The 26,559-nt window shown below is 44.4% G+C and overlaps 1 protein-coding gene across 5 annotated transcripts in view; it reads right to left on the reverse strand.

Moving 5' to 3' along the window:
- Positions 1-202: 202 nt before the first annotated feature.
- The window catches only part of LOC115469438 (CD99 antigen-like), a 153,223-nt gene continuing 126,866 nt past the window's right edge, over positions 203-26,559 (reverse strand). For 4 of the 5 annotated variants that reach the window (XM_030202089.1, XM_030202087.1, XM_030202086.1 and 1 more), the window contains 3 exons: positions 25,019-25,093; positions 14,009-14,059; positions 203-2,490 (listed from right to left, as the gene is read on the reverse strand). In XM_030202089.1, the coding sequence (XP_030057949.1) occupies positions 2,468-2,490; positions 14,009-14,059; positions 25,019-25,093 (149 nt within the window). In that variant the 3' untranslated portion in view covers positions 203-2,467. The remainder of the gene's footprint in view (positions 2,491-14,008; positions 14,060-25,018; positions 25,094-26,559) is intronic. The other variant, XM_030202088.1, reaches the window with a different exon arrangement.

The following is a 26,559-nucleotide window of genomic DNA, read 5'->3' on the forward strand; positions in this document are numbered from 1 at the left end:
TCACATCCACCCGATCCATTCCACTCATTATTTTATACACTTCTATCATATCTCCCCTCAGCCGTCTCTTCTCCAAGCTAAAAAGCCCTAGCCTTCTCAGCTCTTTCATAGGAAAGTCGTCCCATCCCCACTATCATTTTCGTCGCCTTCGCTGTACCTTTTCCAATTCTACTATATCTTTTTGAGATACGGAGATCAGTACTGAACACAATACTCCAGGTGCGGTCGCACCATGGAGCGATACAACGGCATTATAACATCCGCACACCTGGACTCCATGAAACCTCAATGATACTCAGAAGAGCGTCAGTACAGTCTCTCTTTCCCTTCTAATTTAGAGTCCATCATGTTGAAAATACTCAAGTAAATGCTTGGAAAAACTTAAAAAACAAAACTATACAGAATGGGTCAGCCTTTTGGCTCAACCCCAATGAGTCTGTACATGAGCTGCTGGGAATACAGAGGTCCCTTTTTTCAAAATGTGTCATGTTTCCTCCAGGACCAAGATGGTCAACTAGGACTCTCTGCCTCTGAAATGAAATCTAAACTGAATGGACTTGAAATAGGACAACTTTAATGGCATGCCATATTCTATACAAAGGACACAATTCATATTTATTGGTGGCTTCACTGTACAAACTTATTTCTAGGATTTTAAGGTTCACATTGGGTGGCCCCAGTAGCTCCAGTGGGTAATGTTTTGCACTGCCATGCAGAAGGCCCCTGGTCAGAGATTATCTGGAGGCAGCACTCAAGCCCTTGGGGGAGGGAGGCAGGTGAGTTGTGTTTTTTTTGTTAAGCATGATACTTACTGGCTAAACTGATTATAGGGCTCCACAAGGAAACTGGCATGTGGTCCCCTAGCTGAGGATGCCACAATGAACAGATTTGATATGTTGAGGAGACAGGAAAGGACAAAGCAGGGGTGGGGGGGGGGGGGGACCTTCAGGAAGTTACATATCAAGGCTCATGGTACCAGATCCCAGCCCTGGCTCCAACTGTGCATGAAGTACAAAGGTGGAAGAGGAAACTGCTGGGTCCCCAGCAAAAAAAAAAAAAAAAAATCCAAAAAACCCCAACAGCTCCTGCTTCAAACATTATACAACTATGCTTTAGCATAAGCAAGTTGAGAGTTACCTAAGATCCCACAAGTCATGGAGAGTAGGAAGAAGAAATGGGGATCTCCATGTTGAGAGCTCTGTGCTCCATGTGTGACAGTACTGGGCCAAGCTATGTGAAGGCCACCTAACCATAGCAAAATATACATCAACAAGACTGCACTTGGGGCATGCTTGCTAGGGGTGATTCATTCAGTATACATGTTTGTTTGTTTGTTTGTTTTTTAAACCACCACCAATGTTTTGAGTTTGTAACAGTACGGTATTTTTATTTATTTATTTGTAACATTTGTATCCCACATTTTCCCACATATTAGCAGGCTCAATGTGGCTTACCCAAAATACCATAATGGTGGACGCCAAGTACGGTAGGTTTTAAACAAATACAATTAGAAAAAGGGTCAGGTAAGGTAGGGGTAAATGGGTACAATAAGGGACAAGGAAATAAGAAATAAAATATTCATTTCAATGTATATATAGATGCATTGTAGAGTTGAGGCAAAAAATTTGTAAAATGTAAAGCTTTCCTTCCTACCCCTTCCTCCTATTGATCCAAAATGGGGAAAATGCTTTAGAATGTCTAGATTTTGAAAATTTTAAAAAGTGGAGAGTATTTGAATGTTGTACCCCATCCAAATGTCTGCTCGTGTGATTACTTTTCAGCTATTGTGGAATATTTTTTGTTGTTTGCTCCTTCTAAAGTTAAGAGAAAAGATGGAAATTTTATTTACTTATTCTCTGTACTTGCTATACTGGAATTTTTCTATGAAAGCGACTATGTGGTTTACAACTCTAAATACAAATGTGGTGGGGTCTGAGAGACAAAAGGGGAGGGGAAACACAATCAGGATGTAGTACTAAAAGTAAGAGAAGATTACCAGATAAACAGTGAAGAGAACAAGAGGGTGTGTAATGGGTGAGGAGAGATATTGGGGAGCAGAAGGAAGAGGGGACTTGAAAACAAGACAGAGCCCACTTAAAGCTGATCCGAGAGGATGGAAATGTTGCAACAAGCGTAGACTGTGTCCATTTCACTTCATCATGCTTAAAAGCTGCAGTGGTTATTCATATTTAGAGCAATTAATGGAATATGAAGAGGAGATTTAATTAAAATTTCACGTCTAGTGTGCTTTGAGATTTGAAAGCCCCATTAGTGTGCAAAATTGATGCTATACAGAGAAAAAAAAAAACCCTTAAGAACATTTAAATCACACTGTCTTAAAACCATCCGGATTCTTCCCCTCCCACCCCCCCTGAACGTTTGAAAAAACTCTCTTGCTCTGATATGGTTGGTTCAGGCAGATTTGCAAGTCCTCTTCATTGAGCTTCTTCACCTTCCTTGGCTTAGATTAGTAGTCTGCACCGCTCGTGACTGCAACGGAAAGGAAATAAAATTAACAAAACATAGAGGGGCCCGTTTACATACGTCTAGTAGTGCTACAGAAATGATTAGTAATAGTAGTTTACAAAGGTCAGGTAGAGCTACCGCGGCAATGGCGCGTGGCAAATTGGCCCTACCGCTGCGCCACCACAGGAGCCCGGCGGTAGTTCCGGTGTGTGTTGTATGCCATCCCCAATTTTTTTTAAGCTGGAGGCTTACCCAGCAGTAATCAGGCACTGCCGCATGTTGCCTGGTAACCGCTAGCTGAGCATGGAACCCCCCCCCCCCCCCCAGGAAATGGTCACATGGCGATTTCCTTCTTTAACAAATATCCCCTTTAACCCACTGCAACAGAAGGTGGCCTCGGCGTGCAGCAAAGCCAGGCCCCACCGCTGCAGGGGTCCTTTTACCGCTGCTTGGTAAAAGGACTCCAAAGACACCAAATAAAAGATTTTCTTTAAATTGGGAAAATTTTCTACTGCGCAGGTAGTGTGCACCAAAACAGCACTGCTGTGGGGTGCCCAGATACCCTGCGGTGGTTTCCCACACCAGAAAATATTTTTCTATTTTGTAGCGCGGGGGGGGGGGGGGGGGGGCGCAGTGTAGGCGTGCCCGGTAGTAAGCATTGCTGTGCAATGTCCGATTACCGCCAGGTTAGTGCGTGAGCCCTTAACTTTCTTCTAAAAAGGTGGTGGTAAAGGCTCAGTCAGTAAATTGCCGACAGACAAAATTTTCATTAGTGTGCAGAAATGTATGACTTCCATTTAAAATAATGAAAAATTCCGGTTGCGGTAAGAAGTGGCCGCTTTGTAACGCAGCTTTGTAAAAGGACCCCTTAATTTGCCAATGACATAAAGGGGCCCTTTTACTAAGCTGCGGTAAGCACTAACCCCTGCTTATTGCAGGTTTAAAAGGACCACTGTGGAGCACGCTCAGGTGTCCTGTGGTAGTTTTTGGGATTGGTGTGCGCTAAAAAACAGAATGCATATTTTAGCAGTGGGGGGGGGGGGGACAGAGAGTAGGCGAGTCCTGCGCTAATCGGTTAGCACAGCTATATCGCTGCTCGCCACCAATTAGCGCGTGGTTAGCACGTGAGCCCTTACTGCGGTAGGGCCTAGAAAATAAGTATCAGTAAATGCTCACTTGGTAATGGGGAAATTAGCGTGTGGCCATTAATAGGGAAAATAGGGCCATTTTACTGCCATGTTAAAAGTGGCCTCAGTGGATGAGAAAGACCTGCACTGGCAATAGCACTGCCACTTTTTAGCGCAGCTTAATAAAAGGGCCCCAAAGTGATATGACATCATGACTAATTCCTTGGCATGCCCCTAACCTGCTCATGTTCCTCCCAGGTCCATGCTACCACCCCCCCCCCCCCCCCCCCCCCTTTGGAATTGAATGCTATTAAAATTAGTCACCCAAGGGCCATTTTAGTAAGCCGCAGTAAAAAAAAAAAAAAGGGCTTGCATTAGCGTCAGCGTGTGTTTTTGATGCGCGGTGAGGTCCCCTTTTACCACACAACCATTTTGGGGGGGTGGGGGGGCAGCCCTTATGGCCACCCATTGAGATGGTGGTAGGTGCTCCAGAGCTAACCCAGTGATAACAGGGAAGTGCGTGGCACTGCCCGAGTTGGTACGCGGTGGAGGTGGAACTACCGCTGGGCTCCTGCAGTACCCCAGCGGTAGTTCTGGGTTGCCACACGCCAACCCCTTAGTAAAGGGCTCCTCAGTTTACAGAACAGGGGTGTAAGTTAGTCAGGTATGTAACTACAAATTATTGTCAATTAGTTCTTGTTATGGGTACTTATCGCCAACTAAGTGCCTATTTAGCTCTAATTATCAAATGAAGTTACACATGTAACTGAATCAATTCTGTAACTGCATGCCCAATTGCACACCTAACTTTGGGTGCCATTTACAGAGTTCGGGGGACGGTGTTTCACATCCTATATAATAATTCTCACCTGGAACATTCTGAAGCTCACTCTGTGGGAGGGAAACACTGAAGGCTAGGCTGTCAGCAACACTCACCCTCACTCATGCACCATTCACTCTCACTCACAGACCCGCCCTCAGCCACGCCCCTTCCGGACATAATTCGCAACCCCAACTTTCTAAATGAAGCCTCAACCGGAAGTGTGAGGTGCCAGAGATATCCATTTTGGCCCATTACTGTGTGCCCCGCCCTCGCGTCACAACATGATGACGAACGAGGGCAGAGATCTCCCCGAGGTGCATCAAATGCGGCCACACCATCACCAACGAGGCGGACATCAAGGTGGAGCTAAGCGGTGGGGCCGGGGAACACGACTCCGATATCGTCCAACGCACAAAAAATGCCCAATGACTCGCTGCGAGTGGCCATCAAGGTCGAGCTAGGCGCTGGGGCCGGCCAGCATGGCTCCGATACCGTTGAACGCGCAAAAATCGCTCCGACTCCCCATCAAGATGCAGGTAGGTGCTGGGGGCGGGGACCAGGCCTCCCATACCGGCGACCACGCGAAAATGGCCAAGGACTCACTGCGAATGCCCATCAACGTGTAGGTAGGCGCTGGGGCCAGAAAATGGCCGACGACTCGCTGCGAGTGCCCATCAACGTGCAGGTAGGCGCTGGGGGCGGGGACCAGGCCTCCCATACCGGCGAACGACACTTCAAACAAACACTACAGGAAACCCTTGCTAGCGCCCGTTTCATTGCTTTCTTAAACGGGCATTTTTTTACTAGTTATTTATATAATAAATTGTGCGACTGTTTCTGTTGGGAGAATATGTACCTTTAGCTTCAAGAACTAAGGATAGCAGTTTTCAACCTGGTCCTCGGGATAGCTGTTAAGTAATGTGCAGTAGATAGTTTCATATAGTGGAGGCAGCACATGCAAATTCTTTCATGTGTATTTAGTGTGAATATCCTGAAAATCAAACCTGAGAATCACCTGGCCTAGTGATTAAGCCAGTGGCGTAGCCACAGGTGGGCCTGGGTGGGCTGGGGCCCACCCACTTAGGGTTCAGGCCCACCCAACAGTAGCACATGTTTAGTGGTAGCTGGTAGGGATCCCAAGCTCTGCCAGCTGAAGACTTCTCCCTAATGGGAACGAAGACGCTACTCTCCAAGATACCGGCACCTGCGCATGCTCAGTTTTCAGTGCATGCCTGCTGCAGACTTCCAGGGTGGAGAGAAGCATTTTCCCACCAGCTGAGATATTTTTTTGGCGTTGGGGGGGGGGGGGGGGGAGGGAGAACATTTGGTGCCCACCCACTTCTCGCCTAGGCCCACCCAAAATCTGCTGTCTGGCTACGCCCTTGGATTAAGCGTTCTGATTCTCAGAAAAGTCCTGGACATGAGTTCACCAAACCCCCCTGTCCCCCTGTGTAAAAAAAAAAAAAAAATCTCTTTGTGAATAAAAATTAGCCCAACACCAAGGAAAAGGGACAGAAAAAAACAAAACACAAATGAGCCAAAAACATTGCAAATAGACCAAAAGAATGTATGTCCAAAGACCCCCCCCCCCCCCCCCCCCCGAATAAAGAAACTAGAGATCTGGTCAAAATAGCAAAGAGAAAAAAAGCAACAAACAGCCCAAAAAACTTAGGGCCCTGTTTACTAAGCTGCACTGTAGGTGCGCTAGCATTTTTAGCACACACTAGAAACGCTAGCACATCTTAGTAAACAGTCTTTTTCTGCCGTCATCTACTATGTTACTATGCTATGTTACTAGTTAAAAAGGCCCGTTTCTGACACAAATGAAACGGGCGCTAACAAGGTTTTCCTCGGAGTGTGTATGTTTGAGAGGGAGTGTGTATGTTTGAGAGTATGTGTGAGAGATGAGTGTGTGTGTCAGAGAGAGAATGAGAGAGAGACAGTGTTTGTGTTTGTGTGAGAGGGAGTGTGTGAGAGACAGAGTGTCTGTGTGTGTGAGACTGTGTGTGTGACAGAGAGATAGAGTGTGATAGACAAGGAGTGTGTCAGAGAGAGTGTATTTGAGAGACAGTGAGTGTGTGCCCCTCCCCACCTCTCTGGTCTCAGGACCCCCTCCCCACCTCCCTCTCCCCTGCCCCCCCCTCCAGCCACCCATGTCCAGCGACCCTCCCTCTCCCCCCCCCTCCGGCGCATCAAACCCCCTCGCCACCCGCAGCTGCTGCTGCTTCTCCTGTTGAGCAGCAGCGGCCACTACAAAAAGAAAAAAAGCCATGAATGTTTTAAAACCTGAAACGCAGCACCGTACACAGCCATCAGGCATTGGCTGTCGGCTCTGCAGCTGCTCCTCCTCTCGTCTCTCAAGTCGCTGCGTTCCTCTGGGGTCTTACTCCAGGGGCAGTGACGTGGAAGCGAGAGGAGAAGCGGCTGCAGAGCCGAAAGCCAATGCCTGATGGCTGTGTACGGTGCTGCGTTTCAGGTTTTAAAACATTCATGGCTTTTTTTCTTTTTGTTGCGGCTGCTGCTGCTCAACAGGAGAAGCAGCAGCAGCCGGACAGCGTTACCAGTGGCAGCTTCGGGCGGCGAGGGGGTTGATGTGCTTCGGGAGGGGGGGAGGGGGTGTTTGATGTGCCGGGGGGGGGCTTGGGTGATGTGCGGAGGGGGTGTTTGAGCGGCGCACTCACAGCTGATTCCCAGGCAGGGGGAGGAGTAGGGAAACATGCAGCGCAAGTTGCTCCGCGTGTTTCCCTACTCCTCCCCCTGCCTGGGAATCAGCTGTGAGTGACGTCAGCCTGGCTACGGAGCCTAGCTCAGCAACTCCAGGAGCCACGGACACAGGCAGCTACTTTAGAACATTGGAGGTGAGAATTATTATATAGGATGAATCAGTGCTTTTTTTGTAGAAAAAAAGGTGCCGGTACTCATTATGGGCGGGGTCACCACATATGGCTCCACCCCTATGATAGCCACACCCACATTAACCACACCCCCTATACCAGCCATGGCGCATATAAACAGACATCATTGAAAATATTATAGTACTATAGGAGAAAAAAATAACGTGATTTTTTTTCATTATAAATAATCTCTGTAAGCTCTTACAGCTCCAGTATACCCAGTGCAAAATAAGACAGCCAATGTAAATTCTCAAATTGGACATAATTACAAACACTAAAATGAAAATAAAATGATTTTTTTCTACCTTTGTTGTCTGGTGACTGTTTTTCTTTCCATATTGGTCCCAGTCTGTGATTCTGCTTTCTTTTCTTTTCGCTTAACTCTTCTGTGCCATTTGTCATTTTTGTCTCCTTTTTCTTTGCTTTCTTCAATATTTTTCAGGCTCTCTCTCTGTCCAGATTTAATTCATTCTTACTATCCATTCTTTAATGTCCTTCATCTACCTGTGGCTTTTCATCTTTTCCTCACCCTTGTTCTCCCCATGCCCCTTCCTCTTATTCTCCAGTCTTTCTCTATTCCCCTTTTCCATCCAGCAGCTCTGCTTTCTCTCCCCATCCTTCCAGTGTCTCCCCTATTTCTTTCTGCATTCTTCCATCCAGCATCTTCCCTCTCTCTCTCCCCATCCTTCCATCTGTTTTCCCCCTCTCTCTCCCCATCCTTCCATCTGTTTTCCCTCTCTCTTTCCCCAATCCTTCCATCTGTTTTTCCCTCTCTCCCCAATCCTTCCATCTGTTTTTCCCTCTCTCTCCCCAATCCTTCCCTGTTGTTTTCCCTTTCTCTCTCTCCCCAATCCTTCCCTCTGTTGTTTTCCCTCTCTCTCCCCAATCCTTCCCTCTGTTGTTTTCCCTCTTTCTCTCTCTCCCCAATCCTTCCCTCTATTGTTTTCCCTCTCTCTCCCCAATCCTTCCCTCTATTGTTTTCCCTCTCTCTCCCCAATCCTTCCCTCTGTTGTTTTCCCTCTTTCTCTCTCTCCCCAATCCTTCCCTCTGTTGTTTTCCCTCTTTCTCTCTCTCCCCAATCCTTCCCTCTGTTGGTTTCCCTCTTTCTCTCTCTCCCCCCAATCCTTCCCTCTGTTGGTTTCCCTCTTTCACCAATCCTTCCCTCTGTTGTTTTCCCTCTTTCTCTCTCTCCCCAATCCTTCCCTCTGTTGTTTTCCCTCTCTCTCCCAAATCCTTCCCTCTGTTGTTTTCCCTCTTTCTCTCTCTCCCCAATCCTTCCCTCTGTTGTTTTCCCTCTCTCTCCCCAATCCTTCCCTCTGTTGTTTTCCCTCTCTCCCCAATCCTTCCCTCTGTTGGTTTCCTTCTTTCTCTCTCTCCCCCAATCCTTCCCTCTGTTGGTTTCCCTCTTTCTCTCTCTCCCCCAATCCTTCCCTCTGTTGTTTTCCCTCTCTCTCCCAAATCCTTCCCTCTGTTGGTTTCCCTCTTTCTCTCTCTCCCCAATCCTTCCCTCTGTTGTTTTCCCTCTTTCTCTCTCTCCCCAATCCTTCCCTCTGTTGTTTTCCCTCTCTCTCCCAAATCCTTCCCTCTGTTGTTTTCCCTCTTTCTCTCTCTCCCCAATCCTTCCCTCTGTTGTTTTCCCTCTCTCTCCCCAATCCTTCCCTCTGTTGTTTTCCCTCTCTCCCCAATCCTTCCCTCTGTTGGTTTCCTTCTTTCTCTCTCTCCCCCAATCCTTCCCTCTGTTGGTTTCCCTCTTTCTCTCTCTCCCCCAATCCTTCCCTCTGTTGTTTTCCCTCTCTCTCCCAAATCCTTCCCTCTGTTGGTTTCCCTCTTTCTCTCTCTCCCCAATCCTTCCCTCTGTTGTTTTCCCTCTTTCTCTCTCTCCCCAATCCTTCCCTCTGTTGGTTTCCCTCTTTCTCTCTCTCCCCCCAATCCTTCCCTCTGTTGTTTTCCCTCTTTCTCTCTCTCCCCAATCCTTCCCTCTGTTGTTTTCCCTCTCTCTCCCAAATCCTTCCCTCTGTTGGTTTCCCTCTTTCTCTCTCTCCCCAATCCTTCCCTCTGTTGTTTTCCCTCTCTCTCCCCAATCCTTCCCTCTGTTGTTTTCCCTCTCTCTCCCAAATCCTTCCCTCTGTTGGATTCCCTCTCCCTGCCAAGTTTGACGCGAACGGCGCGAAGACGCGACACACGCGGCACCAGCCCCTATTTCCGGCCGCTGCTGCTTCTCCTGTTGTTGAGCAGCAGCGGCCGCTACACAAAGAAAAAGAAGATTGAAAAAAAATTGAAACCTGGCTGAAACGCGGCACCCCGGCACTGTAGACAGCCATTAGGCATTGGCTGTTGCCCCGCAACCGCTCCTCCTCTTGCCTCTACGTCACTGCCCCTGGAGGAAGACCCCGGAGGAGCGCAGTGACGTAGAGGCAAGAGGAGGAGCGGTTGCGGGGCAACAGCCAATGCCTAATGGCTGTCTACAGTGCCGGGGTGCCGCGTTTCAGCCAGGTTTCAATTTTTAAAAAAATCTTTTTCTTTGTGTAGCGGCCGCTGCTGCTCAACAGGAGAAGCAGCAGCGGCCGGAAATGGGGGCCGGCACTGCGTGCGGGACATGGACTCACGGGGCGGGGGGGAGCAAAAAAAAAAAGGTGCCGGTACGCCGTACCGTTGCGTACCGGCACAAAAAAAGCACTGGGATGAATATTAATGAAAGCTACAAGAGAAAAAAAAAAATCAACGTATGTCTGCCCTGGCTCTTACAAAATGTCTACCACCTTATTCTTTTAAATGTTTTCCACCCTTGTCCTTGCTGCCCATGGAATCTTAAACAATCTCCTTCAAGAGCACTTTAGACTATTTTTCAGTTAGGGCACTGAAGGTTTTAAAGGGAAGGCACTAGAAGAACAACCACATTTCTACTTCAAAAATTCTATAGCATACCTATGCTCCAAAAACATAGGGCAAAAGCCCACCCAAGCAGTTTTGTATTTCTGAAGTCTGAGAAGTATAAAGTGTTTATGGAATCTATTTAATGTGTGGAGATGTGTTTTCCTACTCAAATAAATTTTCATGTGGTAAAGAAAACATTCATTTAACAGATTATTCTTGAAATAGGTCATTATATCTTTGCATTTTAGCCTTAGATGCTTGGAAGGTTGTTGTTTTTTTTTACATCACTGAGAAATTGTTAATATGGTTTCATAAATATAAGAAATTTGTAAAAGCACCATTCAGTCAATTAGGATTCCAATTCCCACCCACTTAATGGGAGAATTTCAGTAATGCATACAGCCACTTCAGTACTTAAAAATCAGCTCAGCCTTTGTGGTGGGAGGTGGAAAATCACAATAACAAAATGCCAGCATAACTGCAAAGGCACTATCGTTTTAGTTTTATAAATACAACTTGACTTCTCTACTTCCAATTAATTCCATAGACCGAATATTCCAATCAACATCTGCCGTAATTAAAATCTTGTACCAGCAACACAAGCTTCGTTAAATAAAATTCCTATCAATGGGAGGTTGTTGCCACTAAGAATCTGAATTGCTTACGACCAGTGACCTTCATCTGATAGAGAATTAATTAGTCCATTTTCCTTGTCTGTCTACAGGTTACCTGTCAACACCAGTAGTTTTTGCACTGTGCATCTGGAAGGCACTAAAGTAGGTCTAATGAAGTCACCCCAGTTTGAGCAAGAAAGTAAAAAGGATCCAGAAAACCATAGGCTAGATTTAGTAATTGGCATCCAAAGATAGGCGCCATTCTGATCTGCTCTAAGCTAGTATTCTGTAAAGGCCGCATTGTGCTGAGTGACATCTACATAATATTTGCTTAGCATGCATTTTCCCCCAAATTCTATATGGTGCAAGCTAAGTTGCGCACACAAAACTGTTCGTATTCCATTTTGTGTGTGCAACTTAATTGGCTTAACAAGCCAATCAGCGCCGAAAACTGGCATTTAACAAGCAATTATTGCCACTAAAGGCTTTAATTAGAATTTACGCGCACAATTTTCTAAGTGTGTTCTATAAAATGATGCACGTACATTCTAAGATGCAGATCTGGTAAAGGGGCGTAGTCATGGGAGGGGCATGGGCAAGTCATGGGAATTCCTAGAATTTACGCGCATTGTTACAGAATATTCCCGCTCTATGCGTAACTCATGTGTCAGCATTTATACCAGGTTTTAGCTGGCGTAAATAGCCATAACTAAATATAGTCGCAGGTATGGGCATTGGACAAATTCTATATACACCTAAGTTTAGACGTATTCTATAAACTGCGCCTAACTTTAGGCGTAGTTTATAAAATATGCCTAGGCTTATTATTTCGGCGTCATAAATATAATCTATCCCTTTGCATCTAACTTTGGACGCAACCACTTATGTCTGTCTAAAGCTGGTGTAAACGCTTGCGCCCAACTGATGGCAGTTAGGCACGCAAATGTAGGTATTCTATACATGGTGTCCAATTTCTGAGAATGTCCTGACTCGCTCATGCCCCTCCCATGGCCACATCCCCTTTTGAGTTGTACGCTATGAAATTAAGGTGCACGCTATAGAATAAGGAGTAGGACAGTTTCATGCCTAGGTCCTAATTACTGCCAATTAAGTGCTTAACACCAATTATTGATTATTAATGCTTAGTAGGCTAGTTTATGTATGGACCTGGGTTCTGTGTCCAACTATGGGCGACCTATACAGAATCTGGGGCATATGTTTAGCATTAAACTCATGAAGTATTTTGATTTGCATTTTGAAGGTTATTCTGTTTGGGCTGTATACTATGATTTTACTGTAGTGCCAAGAGTTGTTCAAAATGTTCTTTACCTCCACCTGCTGATTGATGGGCACAACTACCCACAAGTTCTGGAATAGGGTAAAGCAGCACTATTGCAGGGGTACACTGGCCATTCGGGCCCAGTACTTCCTCCTATGTGCCCGACATCCCTTTCACCCCAGGACCAGGATGCCCTCCCCCCCCCCCCCCCAAACCTGGAGCGAGAAAAGAGCTTCCAATCCAAATGGTAAGAAGGGGAAGGAGAAGGCTAGTCCACACTTACTATCCTGAGGCCTGGTTCGCTGATGTCAGAACTTCTCTCTGCCACGGCCCATCCCTCTCTCTTCTGACGTAACTTCCTTCTTCTGCAAGGACATGCCATGGCAGAAGGAATTTCTGGTACCAGCGGACCAGGCCACAGGATAGTAAGTGCGAATTCGGCTTCTGCTTCCCCTTCTTATTACCGCTTGGATTGGAAGCTCTTTTCTCGCTCCAGGTGGGGATCACCTGCGTTAAATAATGATTTGTAAGTGGATGGCAGTAAATATGTTTGCTCTTTTCTTCTGTGTTGCGGGGTTGCAGTTTTCTCAGTGAAATAATTGACCTTCTCATCATTTCACACAACTTTTCCCAATGGAACTGAGATGGGGGTGGGGACGAATCACTAAGAGCACCAAAAATCTATACAGTGCAATTGTGATGACCTCCTAAAGGGAGGGGGAAAGGGGGTGCTGGAATCAGATGTGGGGCACTGATTATTAACCAGTGCTTGGATCTGAAATTGCAGAAAGGGGCTGAAAGAGTACTGCAAGCAGTAAAAGCTTGGCAGCAAGTACAGCAGAGGCAACAAAGCCTTATATTGTCCAGTAATTGGGGAAAAAATGCCCTGGGTTCCTCTCTGCCCCTTAGCTCCTCTCTCATCCTTGGCACATATGCTTTGTCTCTGGATCACCAGCAAAGCAGCATCTGGCTGCAGGGGCTGTGAGTGCCAGGAGCAGCCCTGGCTCAGAAAGGGATGGGAGCAAGAGGGCCCCAACGATCCTTATTGACCGGGGGGCCCAGATCACTGTCAGTCTGCATCTGCTATTTGGCCTTTGATTTCATATAGACACCCTGTAATAAAATTACCCACCTCAGCCAAAAATGATTTAAGAGGGACTAGGGGAGTTGTGATGGAGCATTCAGATAGCTTTATCAATTCAGATGGACCACACAAATAACAGTTCTAAATTCAAAAGGACAGCATATTCATTTAAGTTCAGGGCTGCAGGTATAGCCAGGTAAACTGGCTGAAGTGGAATATTAACTCCCGTGGTTTCTAACCTTGGCAGGGGTGTAAGTCAGACCTCTCGGTGGGAAGGGGGGGGGCAGATTTTGGTCTACTGCCCCCCCCCCCCCCGCTGCAGCAAATACCTTGGCTGGCGGGGGTCCCCCGCCAGCAAACCTAGGGGCCCAGAGGAAATTTGGAGGGGCCCAGGCCCCCGTGGCCCCATGTACCTATGCCACTCTACCTTGGTCCTCAGAATCTACAGTCCTGCCAGTGTGTGTGTGTTTTAGGGGGTGGGGTGCTGTTTTATCACATTTTCAGTAGTGAAGAACCTGCCTATCCCTAGCAATTGATAACACAGCATTGAGCACTACCCCCCACTGGCAACAATGACTCCTGCTCAGCTTAGAGGGACCAGTGCTTAGGATCTTCCATCAGGTCTGGTTTCAAGGACGTCTATAATAAATACTCGAGTTATATGCATACACCTGGTATAATTACCAGGTTCTTCATCTTATTTTGTTTTCCCTGACAACTAATTTTGGTTGAGAATGTGGAAGACAGAGTTTGGGAACCAAGACAAATAACCAACGAAAGTGCACTTATAGTACATCACTACTGGGATAAGGGGTGGGGTGGAAATCATGTTAGAGCCTCTGTTAACCTCGTCTCCATCGTTCATCGAGAACTTCCCTCTTTGGGTCTACTTGCTGACCTAAAAAAACAAAAACAGAATTAAATAAAAAAATGATTAAATATCAGTTTGTGTTTTTCACCAGACAGTTAAATCACTTTGCTCAAATTAAAATAAGTATTTCTCAGATAGCCTACAGGTTTCTACAGCACATTTAGCAAACTTCATCCTTTATTTTAAGAGCTTTGGTTCACAAACTTTTGAAATCTATTAATTTTTTTTTTGAGATTTCAAAATACAAGTCTGTAATTAAAATGAAGAACATATTTATTTGGATTTATTTACCGCCTTTTTGAAAGAATTCACTCAATGCGGTGCACAGTAAGAATAAATCAAACATAAACAACAGATAATAGCAGTAAAAATATTCAAATAATACAAAGTGTGGCATAGTATACTACTTACAATGTCAACACGATATGCAATAGACCATTTTAATAGATAGTGTAGGGTGTAAGCAAAGATGGAACATATCAATACGTAAGAGAGTAAGAGGAGTTAGAAAATAAGGTGACTAGTTTAAGAAAGTTGCACATGAGGTCAGAGAGATGATTAAATGTTATCTCTGCTAGGGTAGGAGCGGATAAACATGTCCTGCTGCAGTTATGTGCAGCCTGTGTCACTCTTTGTGTGTGCGAGAGAGACCGAGAAGTTAGTTACTTCTTCCATTAAAGGCCTGGTTGAAGAGCCAAGCTTTCACCTGCTTTTAACAAGGACACCTGCCTTTTCTATAGCAGGCTCAATAGTCTGCCAATTAAGATAACAGCAGGCACTGATTATATGAAATTTTGTAAACTAGCAAAAAAAAAAGTCTTATATGCCTTAGACATCCCCATAAGTTTGGGTAAAGTTCAAGACTTGCGTTTGTCTTACTTTTTATTGTAACCCGCTTAGAAAATCTAATTCTTACTGTACACCGCCTTGAGTGAACTTCTTCAAAAAGGCGGTAAATAAATCCTAATAAATAAATAAATTGATGTTTGAGTTACCTATATTTACAACGGTGTTTACAATTTTTTAAAAGATTTTTTACTCTCAGATTTTCTGGAAAAATGATTTTCAGATTTAAGTTTGGCAGGGACAGCTGAGCAACCGTGACTTTGCACAATTAAAAAGGTTGGAACAATTTTACAGCTACTGACACAAAACAAGGGACTGTCCACCCCAGAAGACAACAAAAAGCTTTTACTACCATCTGTTCAACCAAATAATACCATAATTCAAATACACATTAAAAAAAAAAACCTTCAGATTTCCACATTACTGTACTCCTTGGTGAGAGATATTTAGAGCTACCTTTCCTCTCTCCCTTATTGAAAGGAGATGTTTCTACAGAGGAAAGGATAAGTTGTGTTCACATAATACAAACCAAAGATAGTTGAGTTTCTCAGTCGTAGGTTCTTCTAAGGTCATGGTATCTTATACCAACAGAAAATCGATCCCAAAATAACACTACACAAGAACTTTCCAAAGAACAAATTTCCTTCCCCCTCTCATCTTTGCTGTTCTCACAAAAACAGGGTAATTGTTCAAAAGATCACCTAGGCTGGAAGTCCAAGTGGGCACCTATTTTGATGCTATTTTATATAAAAACACATTGCCTCTCCAAACCTACACAATAATGGTTAAAATGTACCTCTGTGCATTTATCTGCTCAACACCAGGTATAAATGCATGCGGGTGAAGCACTTTGTGACGCCACCATATCCACCCAGACTATGGTCCCATCCATGCACATGCACATTTATTTTTATTTATTTATTTCTGCATTTATACCCCAAATTTTCCAACCTAATGGTAGGTTAAATGTTGCTTACAGTGAACTTAAAGTATGCTGGTTACAGGGTATGAAACCGTTTGATGCGACGTATGCTTAGTTCTGTAATGATCATGATCTTGATTGAAGAGTTTTGGTCGGTGGTCTGCTTGACTAAATGGAGTTCTCGGGAAGGAATATTCTAAGAAAGTGGGCTTTCAGGTGTTTACGAAATGTTAGGTAATTGTTGAAGAATTTTAGATCTTTTGGTAGTGAGTTCCAGAGTTTGGTGCAGATGTATGCGAAACTAGACGAGTATGTAGATTTCTATTTCAGGCCTTGATATCTAGGAAAGTGGAGGGTGAGATAGGATCTCGTACTTTTGGTGGCGTTGCATATTGGTAGATCTATTAATCCTGTCATATATTCCAGCGTGAGGCCGAAGATTACTCTGTGGCCAATGAACAGATCTTGAAGGATATGCGTGCTTTAATGGGTAGCCAATGAAGGCTTTACACGTCAGTTGGGCAAAAGTACGTGTCAGCTGTGAGGTAATTTTATAAGAGGCCTTTTATGTGTGAAAAATATAAAAATTATCTCCTGGCTGTACTGGGATGGGCACTGGAGAAGAAGAAGAAAAAAACGCCCCAAAACAAGCTAATAACAGTGCCCATCTTCCTGACACCTGCTGGTAGCTAGAAACATCTTCCTATTGCTGTTAACCCATAATGGCCTGTCATTACTGGTATGTTCTGTTCTAACCACAAAACTGTCAGTCATCTGGTCTGTCATAGGCGTCCACATTAAGCCTGAAACCATTCCATTACTTCACACTGGCCTGGCCAATTCAGCTATTTATGGACATACATCCCTTATGAGAAAGGCAGGTTCTAACTACAACTGTTTCAAACAGGTCCTTTTCAATTGCTTTTTCCATTTCTCACAAAGCTATAAAAAGTTCACATATTTCTCCAGTAATTTTCTGTCCTATGGTTTTCCCCATTAGTTCCATTTTGACAGAACGTGTGTGAGCTAAATGCAAATAAATAATAAACCTAAGACAAAGAAAATCTCTTAGCAAAACCTTTGATCCCATCAGTGCATAATAATGGCTCCATAAAATCTGCTATCCACCACCATTGAATATCCTAGTTCATTCCTTAATTATTAGCCAATTAGATTACTGTAATGCATTACAATGGACTAAGAGTAAATTATCTCTGAAGACTACAATCAGTGGTGTGCTGGTAAATTTTTAACAACAGGCTCTCTCTCCGGTCCACCTCTGCGCCCCCCCCCCCCCCCACGTCCACCCTTGCGCCCTCCCCCTGTCCACCTCTGCGCCCCCCCCCCCCTGTCCACCTCTGCGCCGCCCCAAAATTGCAGAGCTGGCTATAGCCGGGGGGGGGGGGGGGGGCAGCAATGCATTACTCTCTCCAGGAAAAAAAAATTAAATGATCCCAGGTTCCAATCTAATTCATGTTTAATGTGGGATAAAATGCCATAAATAAGTAAATAAATATAAACTTTTAATGTTGAGCACCCGATTCTCAAAGTGAACATATTCCAAACACTATAATGAAAATAAAATGATTTTTTTTCTATCTTTGTTGTCTGGTGACTGTTTTTCTGATCATGCTGGCCCAGTATCCGATTCTGCTGCTATCTGTCCTCTGAACTCCGTTTCCAGGACTTCCTTTCCATTTATTTCTTTCCTTTCTTCTTCATTTCTGGTCCTCAACTTCTGCCTATTTTCTTCATCCATATGCAGTTTTTCTCCTCTCTTCCTTTTCCCTCATCTCATCTCCTTCCTCACTCTTCCCTCCCCTCCATCCATGTCCAGCATTTCTTCTCTCTCCCCTCCTCTCCCCTGCCCTCCATCCACCCATGTCCAGCGACCCTCCTCTCCCCTGCCCTCCATCCACCCATGTCCGGTGACCCTCCTCTCCCTTGCCCTGCATGCACCTCTATATACCTAGCGACCCTTCTCTCTCCTGCCCTGCATGCACCCATACCCAGTAACCCTCCTTTCCCCTGTCCTCCATCCACCCAATCCAGCAGTGACCCTCCTCTCCCCTGCCCTCCATCCACCTATACACAGCGACGACCCTTCTCTCCCCTCCATGATCCACCCATGCCCAGCAACGACCCTTCTCTCCCCTCCATGATCCACCCATGCCCAGCGACTCCCTAGTTCTCTCCCCTGCCACCCCCTCCCGAGTTGTTAATAGAATTCTCCTCCCTCCCTCCCTCCCTCCCGTCACCGATCTGACTCCTTTAATTCTTCGGGGCAGGCAGTCTTGCCTGCCCACTGTAAGCACTGACTCAGTCCCCCGCTGGCGCTGCCGGTTCGTGCTTTAAAATGGCTGCCGAGACTTACAAGGGCGAAGTCTCGCAAGGCCGCCTCTGGAAGTCTCGGCGGCCAGTTTTAAAGCGCGAACCTGCAGCGCCAGCGGGGGAAAGTCAGCACTTGCAGCGGGCAGGCAAGACTGCCTGCCCCGAAGAATTCGTCAGGTCGGTGATGTGAGGGAAGAGGGAGGGAGGAGAGCCGGCTCGTGGGTCTCAACAACCAGCTCGCAAGAGCCGAGCAAAGTTAACAAGCGGCTTTTGCGAGCCGGCTCCAGCACACCACTGACTACAACTGATACAGAACACTCCTATCAAATTAATCATAGGAGCCAGAAAATATGATCACATAATCCCTCTCCTAAAAGCAGTACATTGGCTACTATTATCTCATCGTTTCACTTACAAAACTCTACTCCTGGTATGCAAAATTTTACAATCTGGCAATCCTTTACATTGTTCACATTTTAACCCCCTACTGCCCACCTAGAGTGCTTAGATCATCACAGCAAAAGTGCTTGCTTGTACCTTCTTTCAGAGAAATTGTTCACAATTGTACTCAACGCTCAATTTTCTTGGTCCAAGGTTCATGGTCCAGAGCACTGGAATATGCTACAGCAGTACCTTAGATTACAATCCTCTCTCCAAAGCTGACCTCAAATCATTTTTATTCATTAATGCATACACTTGATAAAGACTCCTTCATTTCTTCAGACTGCTTGACGAGGGCCTGGACGGCACAACTTTCCCCTTGTGTGCTGCCTCCTCGCTATCCTATCAAATTTTATAGTTCGAACCCCCTTACCCTCTCCATTCTGTTTTCTACCCCCAGTTAGATCATAAGCTGCTCAGATAACCCTGTTTGATGGGTGGGATAGTAAATCATAATGAACTTAGAAACTTCGATACATTTTTTCCACATGTAAAGCCTGTTTTGCAGAAGAAAAGGGATTTTAATAAAATTGCACAACTGACCATTTAACCCTACTCTCTGTTTTCTATCCTTTAACCAGTTTTTAATCCACAATAGGACACTACCTCCTATCCCATGACTCTCCAGTTTCTTCTGGAGCCTTTCATAAGGTACTTTGTCAAACGCCTTTTGCAAATCCAGATACAAAATATCAACCGGCTTCCCTTTATCCATGTTTGTTCACCCCTTCAAAGAAATGTAATAGATTGATGAGGCAAGATTTCCCCTCACTAAATTCATGTTGGCTTTGTCTAATTAATCCATGCTTTTGAATATGCTCTGTAATTTTGTTCTTTATAATAGTCTACCATTTTGCCCGGCACCGACGTCAGGCTCACTGGTCTATAATTTCCCGGATCCCCTCTGGAACCTTTTTAAAATATCGGCGTTACATGAGTTACCCTCCAATCTTCTGGTACCACGCTCAATTTTAGATAAATTACATATCACTAACAATAGTTCTGCCATTTCATATTTCAATTCTATCAGTACTCTGGGATGAATACCATTCGGCCCAGGAGATTTGCTACTCTTCAATTTGTCAAATTTCCCCACTACATCCTCTAGGTTTACAGAGATTTCAGTCAGTTTCTCCAACTCCTCAGCTTCGAATACCATTTCTGGCACTGGTATCTCTCCCAAATCTTCCTCGGTGAAGACTCATTTAATCCCTCCACTATGGCTTTGTCTTCCCTGATCACCCCTTTTACCCCTCGGTTATCTAACGGTCCAACTGATTCTTTTGCCGGCTTCTTGCTTTTAATATACCTAAAAAAAATTTCTACTTTGTCTTTTTGATTCCAACTCAATCTTTTTTCAAAGTCCCTCTTTGCCTTCCTTATCAGCACTTTGCACTTGACTTGAAATTCCTTATGCTGTTTCTTATTATTTTCAGTCGGTTCCTTCTTCCATTTTCTGAAGGTAAGTGACAGGAGGACGTGACATACTAGCATTGTGAAGCTCAAAGCTGACGGGGAGGAATATGTAGAAGCCGATAAGAATAAAACTGAACTGCTCAACAATTATTTCTGTTCTGTGTTCATGGATAAAAGGCCAGGGGTAGGAACTCAGAAAACAAATGCTAATGGGGATTGATGTGTGGCAGGCCAGAACCGATTCACAAAAGACTGTGTTCATGAGGAGCTAGCTAAAGTAGACAAAGCGATGGGGCCTGATACATCTGAGGGTATGTAAGGAACTCAGAGATGTTCTTGTGGCTCCACTGTCTGGCCTCTTCAATGCTTTCTTAGAGTCTGAAGTGGTCCCAGAGGACTAGAGAAGGGTGGATTTGGCCTCTCTGCACAAGAGAGGAAGTAGGAGGTTGGGAATTACAGACCTGTCAGTCTGACCTCGATGGAGACTAAACTAAACACTTCTAAAGCGGAAGACTGTGAGGTTTCTCAAATCGAATGGACTGCAGGACCCGAGGCTGCATGGCTTCACTAGAGCCAGGTCACATCAGACAAATCTGATTGATTTCTTTGAGTAAGCAAACAGTTGGATATGGCAGGGGTGCAAGATGTGTTGTACTTGGATTTTAGCAAACCTTTGACATGGTTCCGCACAGATGACTGATAAATAAACTGAGTGCCCTTGGTATGGGACCTAAATTGCCTGACTGGGTTAAAAACTGGTTAAATGGAAGGAGACAGAGGGTAGTGGTAAATAGAGCTTGCTCTGAGGAAAGGGATGTTATCAGTGGTGTACCGCTAGGATCGGTTCTCAGGCCCGCTCTTTTTAACATCTTTATGACTGATATTGTGGAAGGTCTGTCTGGTAAGGTTTATCTCTGTGAATGATACCAAACTCTGTAATAGGGTGGGCACCCCAGAGGGTGTGGTTAGCATGAGGAAGGATCTAGCAAAGCTTGAACAATGGTCCAATAATTGGCATCTAAGATTTAATGCTAAGAAATGCAGTATAATATAGGGGGTGAAATGCTTCTGTGTACAGAAGAGCGGGGCTTGGGGATAATTGTGTCTGATGACCTTATGGTGGCCAAACAGGTAGAGAAGGTGACAGTCAAAGCCAGAAGGATACTTGGGTACATAAGGAGAGGGATTACAAGCAGGAAAAAAAGAGGTGGTAGTGCATTTGTACAAGTCTCTGGTGAGGCACCTTTTAGAGTACTGCGTGTAACTTTGGAGACCACACCTACAGAAAGATATAACCAGGATGGAGTCGGTCCAGAGGGCAGCTACAAAATTGGTAAGTGGTCTCCGTCATAAAGCATATAGGGACAGGCTTATGAACCTCAACACATATACACTGGAAGAGAGGGAATATGATAGAGATATTTAATTACCTCAGTAGCATTAATGTACAGGAGGTGAGCGATTTTCCAATGAAGGAAAACTCTGGGAATGAGGGGGCATAGGGTGAAGTTAAGAGGAAATAGGCTTAGGAGGAATCTAAGAAAATACTCCTTCACGGAATGGGTGGTGGATATGTGGAATGGCCTCCCAATGGAGGTCATGGAGACAAGGACTGTGTTAGAATTTAAGAAAGTGTGGGGCAGGAATGAGGTATTACTTAGGAAAAGGAGGAGTTAGTGGCTACTGAGGATAGGCCATTTGGCCTTTATCTGCTGTCATGTGTCTGTTTCTAACAGAAGAAAGACAGACTCTGAAAAGGAGACACTTTCAAAAATAGATGGGGGAGGGGGGTGAAAGCAATAAAAGAGGATGGAATTTTATTTTTTTTTTACTTCAAAATAGTAATAAAACCTGAACGAATTTATTAAATTAATTATTACACTAACCCAAAACTAAAAAGTAGCTCTGAAATGGGCAAGTTGAGGTTTGCGATTATTGAGCTGCTTTGCTGCTGTAATAGTTCAGAGCTGTCCAGGCAGCAAAATAAACAATGCACCATATAATTACCAGAAAGCCTGACACCTCTTGGAGATTACTTACATGTAAGTAAAAGAGGTTTTCTTGTTCTTTCAGTTAATCGACTGATCGTGCTTAAAACTGGCATGCAAACTGAAACACTATATTGAGCTTTCAAAAGCCGTGTTTGTTTCTGGCAAATTGCAAAGCCTACTGATGTGACCACTCATTCATGAGACTACAGAACTTTTTCTCCTCAGATTACTTGCTTCAGTAACTATAGCACATTACATAAGAAAACATATCCCCATCCCTACTTATATTAAGTGAAAATTTTATTTAATAGTTCTGCTGCAAATCTGCTTTTTCTTCTTAGGATCCCAAAATTCGCACAGCCTACCTACAGGATTATTTGCCTTGGAATTTGTGGGGGGGGGGAGGGGGGAAGAGCAGGAGGCAGCGGTCCAACCTCCTACAATCAGGGTAAGACAAAAATGGTAAAATAGAATGGGGGGAGGGAGGAAAACAGGTGACTTGCCCATACCTTATGAAGAAAGAACAGGCATTCCGAGAACAGAAATGATTTATTAGGATTTATTTACCGCCTTTTTGAAGGAATTCACTCAAGGCAGTGTACAGTAAGAATAGATCAAGCATGAGCAATAGGCAATTACAGCAGTAAAAATATTCAAATAACAATACAAAGTATGGCATGGTATAGTACTTGCAATGTCAACACAATACGTAATAGAACATTATAATTGATAGTGAAGGGTAAGGCAAAGTTGTAACATATAGATGGGTAAGAAAGTAGGAAGAGTTAGAAAGTAAGGTGACCGATTTGAAGAAAGTTGCACGTGAGGTCAAAGAGATGGTTAAATATTATCTCAGCTAGGGTAGGAGTGGATAAACATGTCCCGCTGCAGTATGTGAAGCCCGAGTCACTCTTTGTGTGTGTAAGTGAGACTAACAAGTTAGTTACTTCTTCCATTAAAGGCCTGGTTGAAGAGCCAAGCTTTCACCTGCTTTGTGAAGTACAGATAGTCTTGTGTTAAGCGGAGCCTTTCAGGCAGTGCATTCCAGAGTGTGGGGGCTACTCCAGAGAAAAACATAAGGGCCCTGTTTACCAAGGTGCACTAGCGCTTTTAGCGTCTGCTAAACATTAGCATGCGCAAAATGCTAGAAACACCCATATATTCCTATGAGTGTCTCTAGCGTTAGAACGTGTTAATTTTTAGTGTGCGCTAAAAATGCTAGTGTGCCTATAGCACAGCTTAGTAAACAGGGTCCTAAGAGACAAGGGGAGTAAATAACGATAAATGACAACAGACAAATAAAAGGGTTAGAAAATATTTTATTTTGATCTGAAATACAATTGCACATTACTTATGTCTTTGGTCTATGTCACTTTCTAATATAGGGGTCCTTTTACTAAGGTGCGCTGAAAAATGGCTTGCGGTAGTGTAGGTGCGGGTTTTGGGGCTGCGCCGATCCATTTTTTCAGCGTGTCTGTAAAAAAAGCCCTTTAATATTTTTGCCAGTAGAGGAGTGTGGTAGCCGTGTTAGTCCACTCTTAAGGTTATCAATAGAAATCAAACAAAATAAAACATGGAAAAGAAAATAAGATGATACCTTTTTTATTGGACATAACTTAATACATTTCTTGATTAGCTTTCGAAGGTTGCCCTTCTTCCTCAGATCGGAAATAAGCAAATGTGCTAGCTGACAGTGTATATAAGTGAAAACATTCAAGCATTACTATGACAGTCTGACGGGGTGGGAGGAGGGGGGTGGGTAACACCCAACAGAAAGGACTTAACAAGGATCTGGGGTTCCTAGCCCATTATAAACCATAAAGCTGTATGTCTCTGTTGATCACCCTCCCCTCACCTATCCACACCCATCCTGTTAGAATATCAATGATATGTTTTGATGTCCCCATGCATACTTCCTACCCACCCCCCTCCTCCCACCCTGTCAGACTGTCATAGTAATGCTTGAATGTTTTCACTTATATACACTGTCAGCTAGCACATTTGCTTATTTCCGATCTGAGGAAGAAGGGCAACCTTCGAAAGCTAATCAAGAAATGTATTAAGTTATGTCCAATAAAAAAGGTATCATCTTATTTTCTTTTCCATGTTTTATTTTGTTTGATTTCTATTGATATTTTTGCCAAAAATGGACATGCAGCAAAATCAAAATTGCCACGCGTCCATTTTGGGTCTGCGACCTTACCTCCAGCCACTGACCTAGCAATAAAGTCTCACATGGTAACCAGGCAGTAATGACCTATGCGTACCAAAAATGAAGTTACCGCAAGAGCCACGTGGTAGCCGAGCGGTAACTCCATTTTGGCGTGCGTTGGGTGCACGTAGAGCCTTACGCCGCTTAGTAAAAGGGTCCCATAGATCCTAGCTTTTTCCAATTAATCTCCACCTTTATCTCACTGTACTAGTCCATTTTTGTTAGCAGGGTTTCTAGCTGGTTCAGTTGCAAGCACTGCACACTGCCATGTCAAGAACCCCGGATTCAAATCCTGGACCTGGAAGGCGAGAGACCCACCACAGAGGTAGTTGTAAATGAACATTGATGATGCCAAAGCCCAGTGGAGCCGGTAACAATTAACCTGGGAGCTCAAAAGATGCAGTAGATGCTAGCCTAAAAACTGCTTTACAAAAAAAAAATTGCCAAGTCCATTTTAGAAATAGATGCATCGATTGATGCCATTAATACTGGTGCATATGCTCTATTTCTTTAGACACAACTCAAATGTACACTTTGTTTGCATAATACTGCGGTGTATAAAAAAATGAGCATGTCTTGAAAGCAACAGCTATACAAATGCAATTCCTGGGTTTTTTTTAAAAATCTTATATCTGCATACACAGAACACAGTGCAAGAAAGCTGCTCAGAGCGTACGAGTTGTCAGATACGATGAGATCAGCAGCAGTCAGAAAGGATTCCCGCTGAGATTCACATACGAAGCTGAACAGAGTTCAGGGTGTTGGCTGTGTTATGCAGTTCCTGGATGACTGGTCAGGTCGGCATTTTTCAGTACGTCAAACCCTACCCTGTGTCCCTCCAGGGCTTGCATGTTGTTGGCCTCTAAAGTTTATGAGCTGCGAAAGGAGGTTGCTTGCTGAACCTAGATGTGAGAAAGGAGGCTGAGGGAGTTTGTTCCACACAATGTATTTCTCTCTCTCTGCTATAATAGGTATTGACATGCAGCAGTGTTGCAGCCCAGCAGCTATTATCCGGAAACGCAAAGGAATGAAAGTGAAGATGGATCCATGCCAGGCTCTTTGTGTTCACAGCACTTTGTTTTACCCACACAGAGCAGTTATGGGCAGAATGGAAGATCATAGCATCTTAGTAGCATCCATTTGTTAAAAAAAACTAAATGGATTATCGAGCAAAGCAGGATGCCAGGCAACATTCACCAGCCATGGAGATTATAAATATTGCCTACAGAGACTTTGATAACGTTAAAAGCAGAAAACACCACATTCAAGAAGTCTTAAATAAGACCACATCGTTAAAGGAAAAGTCAATCATATTAGTTGCCTTTTTATCAAAGTGTTGCAAACGGCCTTAATTTTTGGTGCGTCCTATAAACTGTGAAGCCTGAGACATAGTTGAAGTAGTCTTGCACTGTGTGCTCTTGGCTAAGTGGGGGAAGAAGCCCGTTTTCTAGCCATGCATGTCACAGGCATCACTCCTTAAGAGCCAAAATCTGATTCAGCGGGTTGATTTGCACACTGCTGTTAACGTCCAACTGAGAAAAGCAACTCATTCCAACCATTCTGATAGCCTTGAACTTCCAGAAATGGTGCACTGTCTACGTGCAAGACTAACATTCATAACTGTTCAAATCTACCCTTCATTTTGGCAAATGGATTCCTCTTGACATGAGAAAGGACAGAAAAAAAAATCACCCTTGAAGTTAGAGGGCCGTAAAGAGCAACTGTATAAACCAGCGTCTACACATAGGAGTCAACTGTATGCGTAATTATAGAACCATAGCCCTTCAGCATGTAATTGGCGCCACTAATTGGCAATTACATGCGCATGCCTAAGACACTATTCTACAACATACGTGCCAAGATCACTTAGCTTGTAAATGCGAGGGGGCACAAGCATGGCGATATGTGAGTAACTTATTGAATACTATCCAGCCAATATTTAGCCCGGCTAAGTACTGCGATCGGCACTGAGCCCGGATATTCAATGCCGCGCCATTTTGGGTGACTGCCATTGAATATACGTTTGTTTTTTTTTGGGGGGGGGGGGGGGTAGCAGCTTAAACCTAACAGGTCAAGTTAATATTCAGCCCTGGCCAGTTAAGTTTATAGTGGACAATGATAGGACTGCTATTTAGGCGGTCTGCTTTGGCCACTTAGCCGGTGAAACATTGAATATTCACGGCTAGCCAGTTAAATCACGTGATATAGCTGGTTAGCCACTAAGCGCTACTATTCAATGGAGTTAGTGCTCAGCTGGTTAAGTGGTATTTAACTGGTCAGGAGCCACTCCTGGCCGGTTAAGTCGAGCTGGATATCGGCTGGTGTAAGATCAATGCATTTTAGGGTACAATTAGGTGCAACATTTACA

The sequence above is a fragment of the Microcaecilia unicolor genome, chromosome 4 (genome assembly GCF_901765095.1).
Source record: "Microcaecilia unicolor chromosome 4, aMicUni1.1, whole genome shotgun sequence".
In the NCBI taxonomy this organism is placed as follows: Eukaryota; Metazoa; Chordata; class Amphibia; order Gymnophiona; family Siphonopidae; genus Microcaecilia; species Microcaecilia unicolor.